Below are 14,573 nucleotides of genomic sequence, written 5' to 3' on the forward strand. Positions count from 1 at the left end.
CAAACCTTCAAAATGGTCTGACTTGGGTTGCTATGTCTTTTCTAACTGATCCGACATTCGGTTTTCCGAAAAACGACCCAGAAAATTCCCTGAAATCCCATTGACTTAACATTGGGTCAAACTTTGTGAGCTCATAACTGTGGATCAGACTATCCTACAGACTTCTAACTGGGCTCATTCAACTCAGTCTAGCCAGCAGCCAATCCCTGATGTCCTTTAAACTTACTGGCCACTCCCTAGCTACCAATTTCAGCACCCTAGCAACTGTCCTGTAGACTGTGACTAGCTATTCTAACACATGCTAATATTTTTAACATCCTACTGACATGCTAATCTTGCTAGAAACATGCTAGCATACAAGCTAGTGCCATGCTAGTCATGCTAGCACATGCCAACTCATTCATTCTTATTCATGCTAGAAGCAAGCGAATTCATGCTAGAATAATGCTAGTAACACGCTAGAATCATGCTAGTAACATGCAAAATTATGCTAGAATCATGCTAACAACATGCTAATCCATGCAAGAATCATGCTAGCAACATGCTAATCCATGCTAGAATCATGCTAGCAACATGCTAATTCCTGTTAGAAACACATTAGTAACATACTAATTCGTGCTAGAATCATGCTATTAACATGCTAATTCATACTAACAGCATGCTAATTCATGTTAGCGTCATGCTAACAACATACTAATTTGTGCTAGTCATGCTAGTAACATGCTAATTCATGCTAGAATAATGCTAACAACATGTTAATTGATGCTAGCATCATACTAGTAACATGCTAATTCATGCTAGAAACATGCTAAGTCATGCTAACAAGATGCTAATTTATGCTAGTAACATGCTAATTCATGCTTGAATCATGTTAATTTCTGCTATAATCATGCCAGTAACATGCTAATTCATGGTAGCTTTTATTGTAGCTGAAATAAAACAGGTAAGACTTTCACCAGAAGAAAATTTATTGTAGGAAATACTGTGAAAAATTCCTTGCTTTGTTACGCATCATTCGGGAAATATTTGATATGTAGTACGTCATACAGTTATTTAGAACTAAAGTTGGCATGACGTTGATTTATTTAGCACACGTGCAAAAATAAACACACACACACACAACTTTAATAGGAAGGTTGAGTGCACATGCATACAAATGTACCCAACACCCTGGTGTTTTGTGCCTCAGAGTAAAATTTAATTGCTTCTTTTCTTTCATATCTGTAAGGCACTTGGACGGGGATGAAGGGTGCCAAAAAAAAAACTGTGCAAACACATACTCAGTGACTCTGTTTTACCAGTAGTCGATTATGCATGGAGTCAGTCATGTGAAAAGAGCGTAGCGTCAGAATCCCAAGCACATTGATAAAACAAACCCCGAAGGCTTATTGATTAGTGCAGGAGGCCTGGAGTGTAAAATGGGATTTCGACAGAACGTAAGACTGCATGAGTCCAGTTATGCTTCAAAACAAACCACACGTCACATTGACTGGATTAGAATGGAGTTCCCTAAAGGAAAAAGAACATGCAAACTTACTAAACGATAAGCTCAATTTCTGTTACAAATATATACAATAATGTGCAAAAGTTTTAGGCCAACACTAAATCTATTGTTTTGCTGATAGGATAATGGATATATGTGACCCTTTATCACATACAGTAAGTGTCGATTTATTTGTCTTTTTTTAACAACTGATGGAGTATACACTAACCTGCACATTATTCAGACACAAGATGGCGCCAAACAATTGAAAACGCAAAGCTGATGGAAACAAAAACAGCTAATGGAGTATACAATAACCTGCACATTATTCAGACGCAAGATGGCACCAAACAGTCAAAAACGCAAAGCTGATGGACACAAAAACAGCTGTCGGAAAATACACTAACCTGCACATTATTTAGACACAATATGTCGTCAAACAGTCGAAAACGTAAAGCTATTGGAAACGAAAACAGCTGATGGAGTATACACTAACCTGCGCATTATTCAGACACTAGATGGTGCACAAAAACACAAAGCTGACAGAAACTAAAACAGCTGATGGAGTATACACTAACCTGCGCATTATTCAGACACAAGATGGCGCCAAACAGTCGAAAACGCAAAGCTGACTGAAAAAACAAAAACAGCTGATGGAGTATACACTAACCTGCACATAATTCAGCCACAAGATGGCGCCAAACAGTCAAAAAATGCAAAGCTAACAGAAATAAAAACAGCTGATGGAGTATACACTAACCTGCACATAATTCAGCCACAAGATGGCGCCAAACAGTCAAAAAATGCAAAGCTAACAGAAATAAAAACAGCTGATGGAGTATACACTAACCTGCACATTATTCAGACACAAGATGGCGCCAAACAGTCGAAAACCCAAAGCTGACAGAAAGAAAAACAGCTGATGGAGTATACACTAATCTGTACATTATTCAATCACAAGACGGTGCCAAACAGTCAAGTGCTGACAGAAACGAAACTGGCTAAATAAAGCATACATACCTACGTATTCATTCAAGGTGATTCAAAGTTCTCAGATAAGCTTGTGTTATTTAGAGGTTGTTAACTGAGAATAACATACCTTGGAATGTCACGATTGACCAATCAGGAGCAAGTGTTCCAGACAGCTATTGTTATTTTTATTATTCATTCATTCATGTTCTTTTCGGCTTAGTCCCTTAATAATCTGGGGTCGCCACAGCCGAATGAACCGCCAACTTATCAAGCATGTGTTTCAAGGAGGGGATGCCCTTCCAGCTGTAACCCATCTCTGGCAAACATCCATACACACTCATTCACACTCATAAACTCTGGACAATTTAGCCTGTATCCAATTCACCTGTACCGCATGTCTTTGGACAGTGGGGTGAAACTGGAGCACCCAGAGGAAACCCACGCATACGCAGGGAGAACATGCAAACTCCACGCAGAAACGCCAACTGAGCCGAGGCTCAAACCAGCGACCTTCTTGCTGTGCGGAGACAGCACTACCTACTTCGCCACTGCGTCGCCTGTTATTTTCATTATATACTGTACAAACATCTTCGTCATGTTAACAATCAAGTCTCATTGCACTATACTCTTCAATTGTTTGCATTCAACCTGCTTTAATGTGCCCTATGTATATATAGTATATCATATTATATATATTACTAGTATAATTTTACTCAAAATATTTGCATTTATGTTATTATTTACTAATAACATAAAATAGTATTAAATTATTTATAATGAAGATGACAAAAAAGCTGACTTTGAGTTTGATATTAAATAAATGCCTGTAATATTTCTTCGAAGATACTTTTTTTGAAAGAGTTTTTTAAGTTATCCGTTGTCTGCTTCAAGTCATTTGTTCATTCTAACGTAGCATTTGATAGATGAACAGTGAGGATGACATCTATAGTGCCAATTTTTTTTTAAAGCACTGATTGTTTACAGTTCAATGCAAGTTACTCCCATGACTCGTGCAAAGATGAACAATTGAAATTGGATTTAAAAAGGTTTTGTCGTATTGTTGATGCATGCAGTCGCTGTCAGATCTCAGTGTTCATGTTTAACGGCTCGATGGGGACGCAGATGCTATAAGTGACTGTGTGTTTGTGTGTGTGTTGCAGTTTAATTTCGTGGGCCGGATCCTGGGACCCCGGGGACTCACAGCCAAACAGCTGGAGGCAGAGACTGGATGCAAGATCATGGTGAGAGGGAAAGGCTCCATGAGGGACAAGAAGAAGGTAAGATCTACAAACACACATGCACGTGCACTCACACACACAGAGTCTTGTTCCTATATCCCTGTGGGGACTCCTATAGACAGAATGATGGTTCTATTATGCAAACCTTATATGCTATTCCTATACACCTAAACTCACAGGAAACAATCTCTACATTAACACTTTCAGAACACTTCATACTGTGTGATGTATAACCATGTTTACCCTTGGGGACCTCATTTTTGGTTCCCACAGTGAAACAAGTCCCATTCTGGGTTAGGGATGAGTGATACAAGTTATTTTATTTCTGATCTGATATAAAATATTTGGTCCCACTTTATATTAAGTGGCCTTAACTAATATGTACTTGCACAGAAATTAATAGTTTGTTACAATGTACTTATTGTGTAAATACATGTATTTACTGTGTACTTATGCTTGCTTAAATACCTGTTTGTAATTACATCGGTAATTAACTTCTGTAATTACATTTGTAAATACACTGCTGACCATTCCCTACACCTTAACCCACCCTTAAACCTACCCATACCACCAAACCTGTTCATAACCCAACCTCTATCCCAACTCAAGAGCACCACAAGTGTTCTCAAATACATTTTGAACACAGTAAGTACATTGTATTTATTTTTTGATGTAAGTACATAGTAGTTAAGGACACTTAATATAAAGTGGGACCAAATATTTCAACATAAGTATTGTCGATATCGATAACCATACTTAATTATTTTATAGTGATTTTATAATGATTTTTAAATCACTTTCAGTATTATTATTAATAAATAAACTACAATAGACATAATGGGATATATTTTAACGATCTAGGCGCAAAATCTAAAGCAAATGAAGCATTAAGTGTGTGTCCAAATCCACTTTTGCTATTTTTAGGATGGAAATATACGCTCTGCACTACAGCCAATGGTCTAATAGGGTTGTGCTTACTCTCCTAATGAGTGATGGGTGTGTTTTGAGCATAACGTGCATGAAACCAATCAGAGTCTCATCTCTCATTCCCTTTAAAAGCCATTGTGCATTTGCTATTCACATGGCGGACTTTGTAAATGGAAAAAAACTGAACGCTTTACTTGTAAGATAACAGTTAAAAAGAGCATCTGCAGCGCGAGGATAAAGAACAAGCCTCCTAAAATCTGTCTCTTTACTTTCTCTTTATTTTATTTTTACTCTTTACTCCTTTAATTTGTGGGTAATGAAACGGTACTCACTCCACTGAAGACATCCATTAGCCTACATATTTAATTTAGTTTAAGCACAAAGATTGGTTTCAAAACTATTTCTAAATTCAGTTCTAATTTCCAGCAAATGAATAAATGAGCAATAATAATGAAGTGTGGTCAAAAAATCCAAACACACGTCCTGTTCTTATGCCCCATATGGTGATGCAGACGTCTGCAAAACCCGACAGGTGGACAAATCTAAACTTGTTTTTATAAAACCAAATATAAATTTGCAAATAATAAATGATAATAATAACATTATACTAATGCAGATGGTCATGAATAAACAAAAAAGTAATATATACTGTAAAACAATATATATATACTGTATATATATTGTAATATATACATCACTGTAAAACCTATGACTGGTGGAAGAAACATATTTCTGTAATTGTGTATCTGAGTTTCTACTTTTGCCATGGCCTCTTTTGGCTTTAACAAACTTATCCTATAGGTTTTTCCAAACTCTTTAACAAAAACTTTCCTCATTTCCCACGGCTGTTGCAATTTCTAGCCAAGAATTATTGATCATCTGGTTATCTCTATGATCCTGGATCATAAAGATGCCTGGACAGGTGTCTCTGTTTCAGACAAAATCCCTTCAAAGTGTTTCATATTCAACTTAAATCAAACGCAACGCCGCGCGCACTGTTTGCTCGAGTCTCAAAAAAAAAACATGCGCTCTGCTGACCGAAATCATGTTGTGTGCACCCAAAGCGAATCTCCGCAAACTCCACGATGACATCCCAATTGCAGCGCGCACTCAAGTGAACTAGCAGACGCGTTGAGTATAAACCAGACCTTAGTGTGCGTTCAGGTTTAAGCCCCAACCAGGATATGAAAATAAGGACACACAGACGTATACATGCACTAGCCAGCCTGATCTCACGAGAAAACGTAAGTATTTTACGTTTTTCCAATTTAGTGGCTAATTCGTACGAATTCGTACAAGTTCATTCGTACAAAATTGTACGATTTTAAAAGGTAGCGTGACACCTAACCCCACCCCTAAACCCAACCGTCATTGGGGGATGAGCAAGTCATACTAAATTGTACGAATTAGATCGTACAAATTCATACAAATTAACCACTAAATCAAAAAGTTACAAATTGCTGTGAGATTGTTTTGCACTAACACGTGTTATTAATTGTTATATCCCAATGTATCGCTGCAGTATCTCTTATATCTTTAAAATGTATCTCTAATACATTTTTGGCTAAAATTCTGGTCAATAATTCTACCATCAGGCTCTTATCATGAACGTTTTGTAATATATTTTCCGCATGCTAATCATGATAATGTGTGTTAGTAGGTTGTTTGAATTTCTATCAAAAGCCGACTCTTACACAGCAATGGTCAGACTATCGTTCCTATAACATCGTAACATTTCTCTTCCTAAAAGTCACGCCAATAGACGAATGTTAATGTTGAACCCTGCAGACAAACATAAACGATTCATGAACAACAACGCCAGATGGAGGAATCTGATTGGCTTATTTTGTGCAGGATCTTCGCACATCCATATGTGTAAACATATTGCTCATGTTTTAATACGCACTCAGGATTCACCCATTCAGCAACTGCTTCTCGAAAGCTGTCGGCAGACAATATGTGGAGTTTACATGCGTGCACTTCATTCGAGAGTAAACTAGCGCGCTCCGGTCCGCTTCGTCCAGCTGAGAGAGGCTTTGCAGGGGGATATCAGGCCCTCCTGTCGCTCTGACAGGTGTTCAAACATTGTGCTTGGCCTCAGATGAGCACAAGGGCTCTTCTCCCAGTCAATGTACGCCACGCTGTGCCAGCGACGCCAGGACGGTGGGGGTCACGGGACGGTCTGGAAACACGGGGTCACATTCACTGTCCATCAGCAACACTTGAGCAAACACACATGTTCACTCGAACGCAAACAGCCAGTTTATTATCCTTGGGATTATTGGCATTTTTGGGAACAAAACACAGTACGCCTACACTCCTAGGGGTGGAAGGAGTAAAGAATAAAAGTACAGATACTGAGTATTGTGTAACAGATACTGAAAATTGTTATGAATGTATAACAAAGGTCTTATAAATGAAAATACAAATGGTCACACTTTACAATAAGGTTCATTAGTTAATGTTAATTAATGCATTTAATAACATGAACAAACAATACATCTACTACTGTATTTGTTCATGCTAGTTAACGTTAGTTAATGAAAATACACTTGTTCATTGTTAGTTCATGTTAACTCATGGTGCATTAACTTATGTTAACAAGCATGGACTTGAATGCTAATAATGCTTTAGTAAATGTTCAATTATGATCAATAAATGCTGTACATGTGTTGTTCATGATTAGTTCATGTTAGTAAATGCATTAGCTAATTAACCTTATTGTAAAGTGTTACCATAAAAATGTACCATTATTTTTATAATTCAGTATATCCTTATTTCTATAGTGCTTTTACAGTGTAGATTGTGTCAAAGCAGCTTTACATAGAAGATTATAGTAAATGTAAACTGTGCCAGTTCAGTTTTTAGAGTTGAAGTTCAGTTTAGTACAGTTCATTGTGGTTTAATATTCACTGCTGAAAGTCCAAACACTGAAGAACAAATCCATCGATGCGCAGCTCCACAAGCCCCGAACCATGCAAGCCAGTGGCGATAGAAGGGAGGAACAAACTTCACCAGTTGACAAAAGTGAAGGGAAAAAAACCTCAAGAGAAACCCAGCACGACCTCTGGCCAAACTTCTTGTGCAGAGCAGAGTATCGGCACCAGAGGCTGTACAGTTAAAAATGTTCAGGTCTAAACTGCACTCACACTCAAAAATAAAGGTACAAAGTCTGTCACTGGGGTGGTACCTTTTCAAAATGTACTTTTTTACATTCATTCATTAATTTTCTTGTCGGCTTAGTACCTTTATTAATCCGGGGTAGCCACAGCGGAATGAACCGCCAACTTATCCAGCAAGTTTTTATCCAGCGGATGCCCTTCCAGCCACAACCCATCTGTGGGAAACATCCACACACACTCATTCACACACACACTCACACACTACGGACAATTTAGCCTACCCAATTCACCTACACCTTATGTCTTTGGACTGTGGGGGAAACCGGATCACCCGGAGGAAACCCACATGAACGCAGGGAGAACATGCAAACTCCACACAGAAACGCCAACTGAGCCAAGGCTCGAACCAGCGACCACACAGCAAGTAGGTCACTGGGTCGCTGGTTCGAGCCTCGGCTCAGTTGGTATTCTCCTTGCGTTCGCGTGGGTTTCCTCCGGGTGCTCCGGTTTCCCTCACAGTCCAAAGACATTAGGTAAAGGTGAATTGGGTAGGCTAAATTGTCAAAAATGTATGAGTGTATGGGTGTTTCCCAGAGATGGGTTGCCGCTGGAAGGGCATTCGCTGCGTAAAAATGTGCTGGATAAGTTGGCGGTTCATTCCGCTGTGGCTACCCCATATTAATAAAGGGACTAAGCTGACAAAAAAAATAATGAATGGATCTTAATAGCAGTACCAGTCTTTTTATGAGCTGGAATTTTTGTTTAATCTAAGTGAATACATGCTCTTTACACGCATAGTGACGATTAAATGAAGGATTAAATAGCGTTAGAACATCTCGTGCTTAATGTGTAGATTCAGCGGCAAATACTGTTACCTGAAAACTCGTCTGTATTAGTCATAGCAGACTTTAACCACTGGAAGTCTTTTATCCACTCTTGGAAAAGTGTAAATGCTGGATTGACATTTAGCACATGATCACTGATCAGATGTGTCATTATTTGCAACTTTAGGTAGTTTCTAAAGCTAAATCTGCCAGTGTTATTAATATTCTCTTGTATCCAGACCTTTACGTTTTCACGGCTGTAGCTCCCTGTCATCGGAACTGAGTGATTGACAGCTGATATTAACCAATACATTCGTGTTCTGTTCTAGCGCAGTGGGCCAATAAGGGCCTACTCACACTATGCCATCCGTAACGTGCCCAGGCCCGTTTCCCGGATCGTTTGAGAAGTGTGAGTGCGATGAATCGGGCTCAAGCACGGTTCACTTGGCTGGCCCTGGCCCGGTTGGAAGAGGTGTGCCTGAACGCGGTTCACTTGAGCACGAAACTGAAAGCGAGACGTGACTTTTAAGGGGCTGTTTCATATGAATTTATTAATCATTCTTACTGTTCAGTGAACGCAAACTGCCGTAGTTTATTAAAGACTAGAACTCCTCACAGCACGACAGCTGCGCGGCTTCAGCAGACCTCCTCATTCCTGCAGCACGAGAGCTTTATGATTGTTTATGAGCTCCAAAAGTGGCGGATATGTTCGGCGAAATATCTGACTGCGTGTCACCGCATCCCTTAGGACTGTTTGGCGAAATATTTGACTGCATGTCACTACATATCAAACGACTAAAACGATATAACTAGAGAAATCTCCACTGTGCTGCTGAGTGAGAGAGCGCTTCACTGAACAGCGCAGCATCGATGACGTGAGCGTGCCCAGGCCTGTTTGTGGTGTGAGTGCGGGCCGTCGGGGGACGGGAGGGGGGACAAGCATGCTTTGGCCCGGTTCGAGGCAACTGTACCTAGTGTGAGTATGGCCTAAGAAGAGCTTGAAGGCGGGGCAAGCATTGCAGGCTTTGTTTACTGCAGCAAGTTGACATGTCAACTGTTTTAAACCATTCCTGAGCGCTGCGTTTGGTGTTTTTAGGTGCAAAGATGCTTAATGCGTGAATGCCTCCTAAATCCGCATGTGGTGAACACTTTGCTGTGAAAACTATTCGCACGACATCAATTTTATGCACTTGCACAAATGCTTCCAAATATATTTTGACCTCGCATAGATAAAATTTCGGCACATATGCGACCAAAACGGTCGAAATTTCAAGCCCTGTCCACACAGAAATGCTAAACAACCCAGCCGAGGCTCAAACCAGCAACCACTGAGCCACCTAAATATAAATAAAACAATTAAAAAGTCCTCTATTATTTGGAAATGCACTGAAGTAAAAGTACATGTAGTCAGTTTGAATTGAAATTGAGTAAACTACTAATCCCCAAATAATTTTACACCCCTGTGCGCTTCCAGACACAGATGTGGACGATCACACACACATGTCCATCTCACATATGTATCTGATCTGGAAGAGCATTTGTGTTTCCATTAGCGGGGCAGGACCCATATTTGGACAAGTGCTGGAAGCGGATAGTGATCCGAGCCCATCCCGCGTGAGGATCCAGAGGAAAAATAAAACAAGTGCTCTGTTGTCATGTTGGAGGCTTCGTGCACATCTGGATCGGCTCTGCGTCCTGTCAGAGCGCAGCTGGTCATCCGCGTATCGGATTCTCAGCTGCATCCGTGTGTTCGTGCATCGGACGGGACGAGAAGAGCCGCTGGACGCTCACAGGGTCAATCCAAGCTCTTGTGCAAACATTCACATGTGTGTTTAAAAGGTTCTGCTTCGAGTCTCAAGCTGCTTTTGATAGATAGCGGAAAATCTTGTTTCTCCTCGTGATCTCTTTACCTCCTGCCTCGCATCTGTCACTCACGCACAGATTTAATTCGCTTAATCTAAACAGGGATGTGTCAGACATCCTCTGTGGTAATATCATTTAATGCAACAACTAACAGGAAATTATTAATCAACAATATTTTAACGAGATACACTGGTTTTGACACAAATAAAAATTTGACTGGTTCTCTGCATTTTTAAGACGAGTTTTAATGCAGAGATTCATTAATTCTCCTTCGGCTTATTCTCTGATTTGTCAGAGCTTCTTTCATTTGTTACACAAAAAAGAGGATATTTTGAAAAATGTTGGAAACCTATGGCCATTGCCTTTCATAGCATTTGTTTTTCCTACTGTAGGAGTCAATGAGGATTTTCAGCATTCTTTAAAATCTCTTTTTTGTGTGTGCGCTTTTAACATTCATTCATTCATTCATTCTCCTTTAGCTTAGTTGCTTATTTATCAGGGGTTGCCACAGCAGAATGAACCGCCAACTAGGGTTGGGCTGGTAGACGATGCTATTGTCCATCGCCGATGGCCAATAGACAACACAATGCTAAGCCGGCATCGGCGATCCTTCGCCCCGCCCCCGTCACAAACCAGCTCGCGAAAATTATACGTTCAGGCCCCATTTACACTAATAAGTCTTAGTGTTAAAATGGAATTTCAGAGCGAAAATGATCCACATCCACACTGTGTTTTACCTAACATTTCTGAACAGCCCTCCCTGTGCTGAAAATGCACATTACGTGACCACACACACACACAGACAGACACAGCCACAAGCTGTCATGCGCTCCTCTGAGCTCCAGAGAGCAGTGCACGTCAGACAGTTTATCAAGGATGTAGCGCTGGATCGCGTCTCACTATAGTTGTTAAACGTGATATTCAGACATCCCAAGTCTCCCGGACTTTCCGGGAGTCTCTATGCATTTGCGGGACTCAAAATGCCCGCAAGCGAGTGATAATCTCCCGGAAATAGATGACGTCAAGCATTGCCGAACTGTGGATCCGACTGCACCTCTTTAGTGGCGTTGCTCACTGCCGAAGTTAGGATTTGCTCAACTTTTCAAGTGCTGACGGAAGCGTCAGCCAATCAGATCGCTGTATGCAAATACACCAGTAGCCGAATGCTGACTTATATCATTAATTTATCTAAATCACTAACTTTTCATTCCCAACTTCAGACACACCCTTTGTCAAACGTTGGCGCTGAAGCCTCATGTGAATGAAAGAATGAATGAATGAATGAATGAATGAATGAATGAATGAATGAATGAATGTTAAACGCGCACACACAAAAAAGAAATTTTAAAGAAAGCTGAAAATTCTCACAGTAGGAAAAACAAATACTATGAAAGGCAATGGCCATAGGTTTCCAACATTTTTCAAAATATCTTCTTTTTTGTGTAACAAATGAAAGAAGATTTAAAATAAGCAAAGGGTGAGTAAAAGATGACAGAACTGCCATTTTCAGGAAAACTATCCCATTAAGATGTATATCGTAATAGTGAGGGGTTCAAGAGGGTGTAAAATCTTCCTGAAAAATGTCAGATATGAAGATAAACACTTTCCTAAAGTTATAAGCAGACTGCACTATAACATGAGCTACACTGTAAAAAAATATATCTGTTAATTTCTGTATTGTGTGATTTATAAGTGTTTTCCATTTATTTATGGCTGTGAATTGCATTAAAGGACCTTGATCTCTGCCTGTCGACTTGAAAATGTTGAAAATGTAACTGTACACTTTAACAAAGTGACTTCATTAACATTTTGGTAGAAATAATATAATGTATAAGAAATAAAATAGAGAGGAATAATAACAGAAAATGTTCTGGCAGCTTATTACAAGGTTTTTTAGCGTAATAAACAACACCAACCCAGACAATATAGCACTTTAACCTATTAGAAGTGTTACTTTTTTGAGCTTTTCGGGGTTAAAAGTTGTTGGACGAAAGATCCAGGTCTTATAATGCAATTCAAAAGCATAAATAAATGGAGAAAAATAAAAAACATGAATCACAAAATACGAAAAACTGTTCATTTACATATTTTTAAGAGTGTATTTAATCTCCATATCTCTCAGCACAGGTGTCAGAAAGGTCAGAATCATTCATGAAGAGGACACATGAGAGAACTGATGAACTGGGAGATTACAGAGACTCGACTTGATCATTTAACACCATTTCTATGACTCTTTAAATTATCAGTGCAACACTTTTATGAGGAAATGTCGAACCTGAACATCACTGACACTCTGCTAATGTTCCTGAGAGCTTTCTGGTTCTCTAATCTTACTTTTTTTTATAAGGGCTTGATTATCTTTATATGGCATTTTATAAAATGTCATTGGATTAGATTATTAAATATAATGTTCACTTTTTTGTAAATGGTGTCATGGGGGGTCAGTGGTTAGCACTGTCACCTCACAGCAAGAAGGTCTCTGGTTCGAGTCCCGGTTGGGTCAGTTAGCATTTCAGTGTGGAGTTTTCATGTCCTCCTCATGTTGGTGTGGGTTTCCTCTGGGTGCTCTGGTTTCCCCCACAGTCCAAACACATGAGCTGTAGGTGAATTGGATAAACTTAATTGTCCGTAGTGTATGAGTGTGTGTGAATGTATGGTGAGAATGGTAAAGGGGTTTCCCAATTCTGGGTTGTGGCTGGATGGGCATCCACTGTGTAAAACATATGCTGGAGTATTTTATATAATGGCGAAGCTGTGGCGCAGTAGGTTGTTTTGTCGCCTCACAGCAAGAAGGTCGCTGGTTCGAGCTTTGCCTCAGTTGGCGTTTCTGTGTGGAGTTTGCATGTTCTCCCTGCGTTTGCATGGGTTTCCTCTGGGTGCTCCAGTTTCCCCTAAAGTCCAAACACATGCAGTGAATTGTGTAGGCTAAATTGTCCGTAGTGTATGAGTGTGTGTGTGTGTGTGTGTGTGAATGTGTGTGTGGATGTTTCCCAGGTGTGGGTTGCGGCTGGTAGGGCATCCGCTGCGTAAAAACTTGCTGGATAAGTTGGCGGTTCATTCCACTGTGGTGACCCCGGATTAATAAAGGGACTAAGCCGACAAGAAAATGAATGAATTTTATATAATGTTTATATAATACTTATTAGCGGTTCATTCCACTGTGGCGACCCCTGTTAAATAAGTTACTAAGCTGAAGGAAAACGAATGAATGAATGTAAATCCACAATGATTACAATCCTGCAACAATCTGTAAATAATCAAATAGAATCAACCCTAAATACTAATGAACATGGGGGAGTTTATTTCTTTAATGATGCAACAACAAGTGAAATAAAAGGTGATCGCCCTCTTTAAGTTAGACATCAACCCACTGGTAATTAAAAAAGCTGAATAAAACAGTGATATTTACATATAGCGGTAATGTGTTTAAGCTACTGTGCACTTTAATATAATAAAGCGCGAAAAGAGAGCGATGCGGGTCTGTTTAGTGATGCTGCGAGCGGATGAAGCTGAAGTGATTGCGACAGCTCTAATAACAGTAATTGCCAACGGCTCCGAAACTGCAGCTGAGACTCTCTGACAGGCCCAGTCAGAACAAAGATGACGACAACTACATCAGCAAGACAACACGCTTTATAATAACTCTATGTGGAGACCCTGAGCGCCCTCGGTTGAGCAACCAGACCTTTTTCTTTGAATTGAATGGATTTGATTTGATAAATCTGTCAATCATTACTGACTAAAAGTGGATATTAATGACTTCACATTTTAAAGAGGACCTATTATGCACAAATTATTTTTATAAGGGGTTTAAACAGTTGTGTGGAAACAATGTGTGAATATAGCCAGTTTCTATATATATTTATATATATATATAGAATTATATATATTTTTATGATCACGCTTGATCAAAGCAGTCTGCAGAAACACTTTGATTGACATTCTACCTTTGTATATGTCATCAGAGGTGGAAAAACCTCCCCATTTGTGATGTCACCTCCCTCATTTGCATATTAGGTTAGTCTTGTTTTTCAATCTGCCACTATGCTGACGCACAGGCATTTGTAGCTTCGCCCTCTTTTGAAAAGAGCACAATCTCATTTGAATTTAAAGTGACAGTCACAAAACTGGCACAATTATAGGA

At 39.6% G+C, this 14,573-nt stretch overlaps 1 protein-coding gene across 1 annotated transcript in view; it reads left to right on the forward strand.

The window, feature by feature from the left end:
- Positions 1–14,573, forward strand: part of qkib (QKI, KH domain containing, RNA binding b) — a 168,632-nt gene that overhangs the window by 87,676 nt on the left and 66,383 nt on the right. Inside the window, 1 exon segment of the mRNA NM_001442972.1 lies at positions 3,616–3,732. Within this exon segment, the coding sequence (NP_001429901.1) occupies positions 3,616–3,732 (117 nt within the window).

This window comes from Danio rerio, chromosome 13 (assembly GCF_052040795.2).
Source record: "Danio rerio strain M-AB ecotype USA chromosome 13, GRCz13ab, whole genome shotgun sequence".
NCBI classification, from domain to species: Eukaryota; Metazoa; Chordata; class Actinopteri; order Cypriniformes; family Danionidae; genus Danio; species Danio rerio.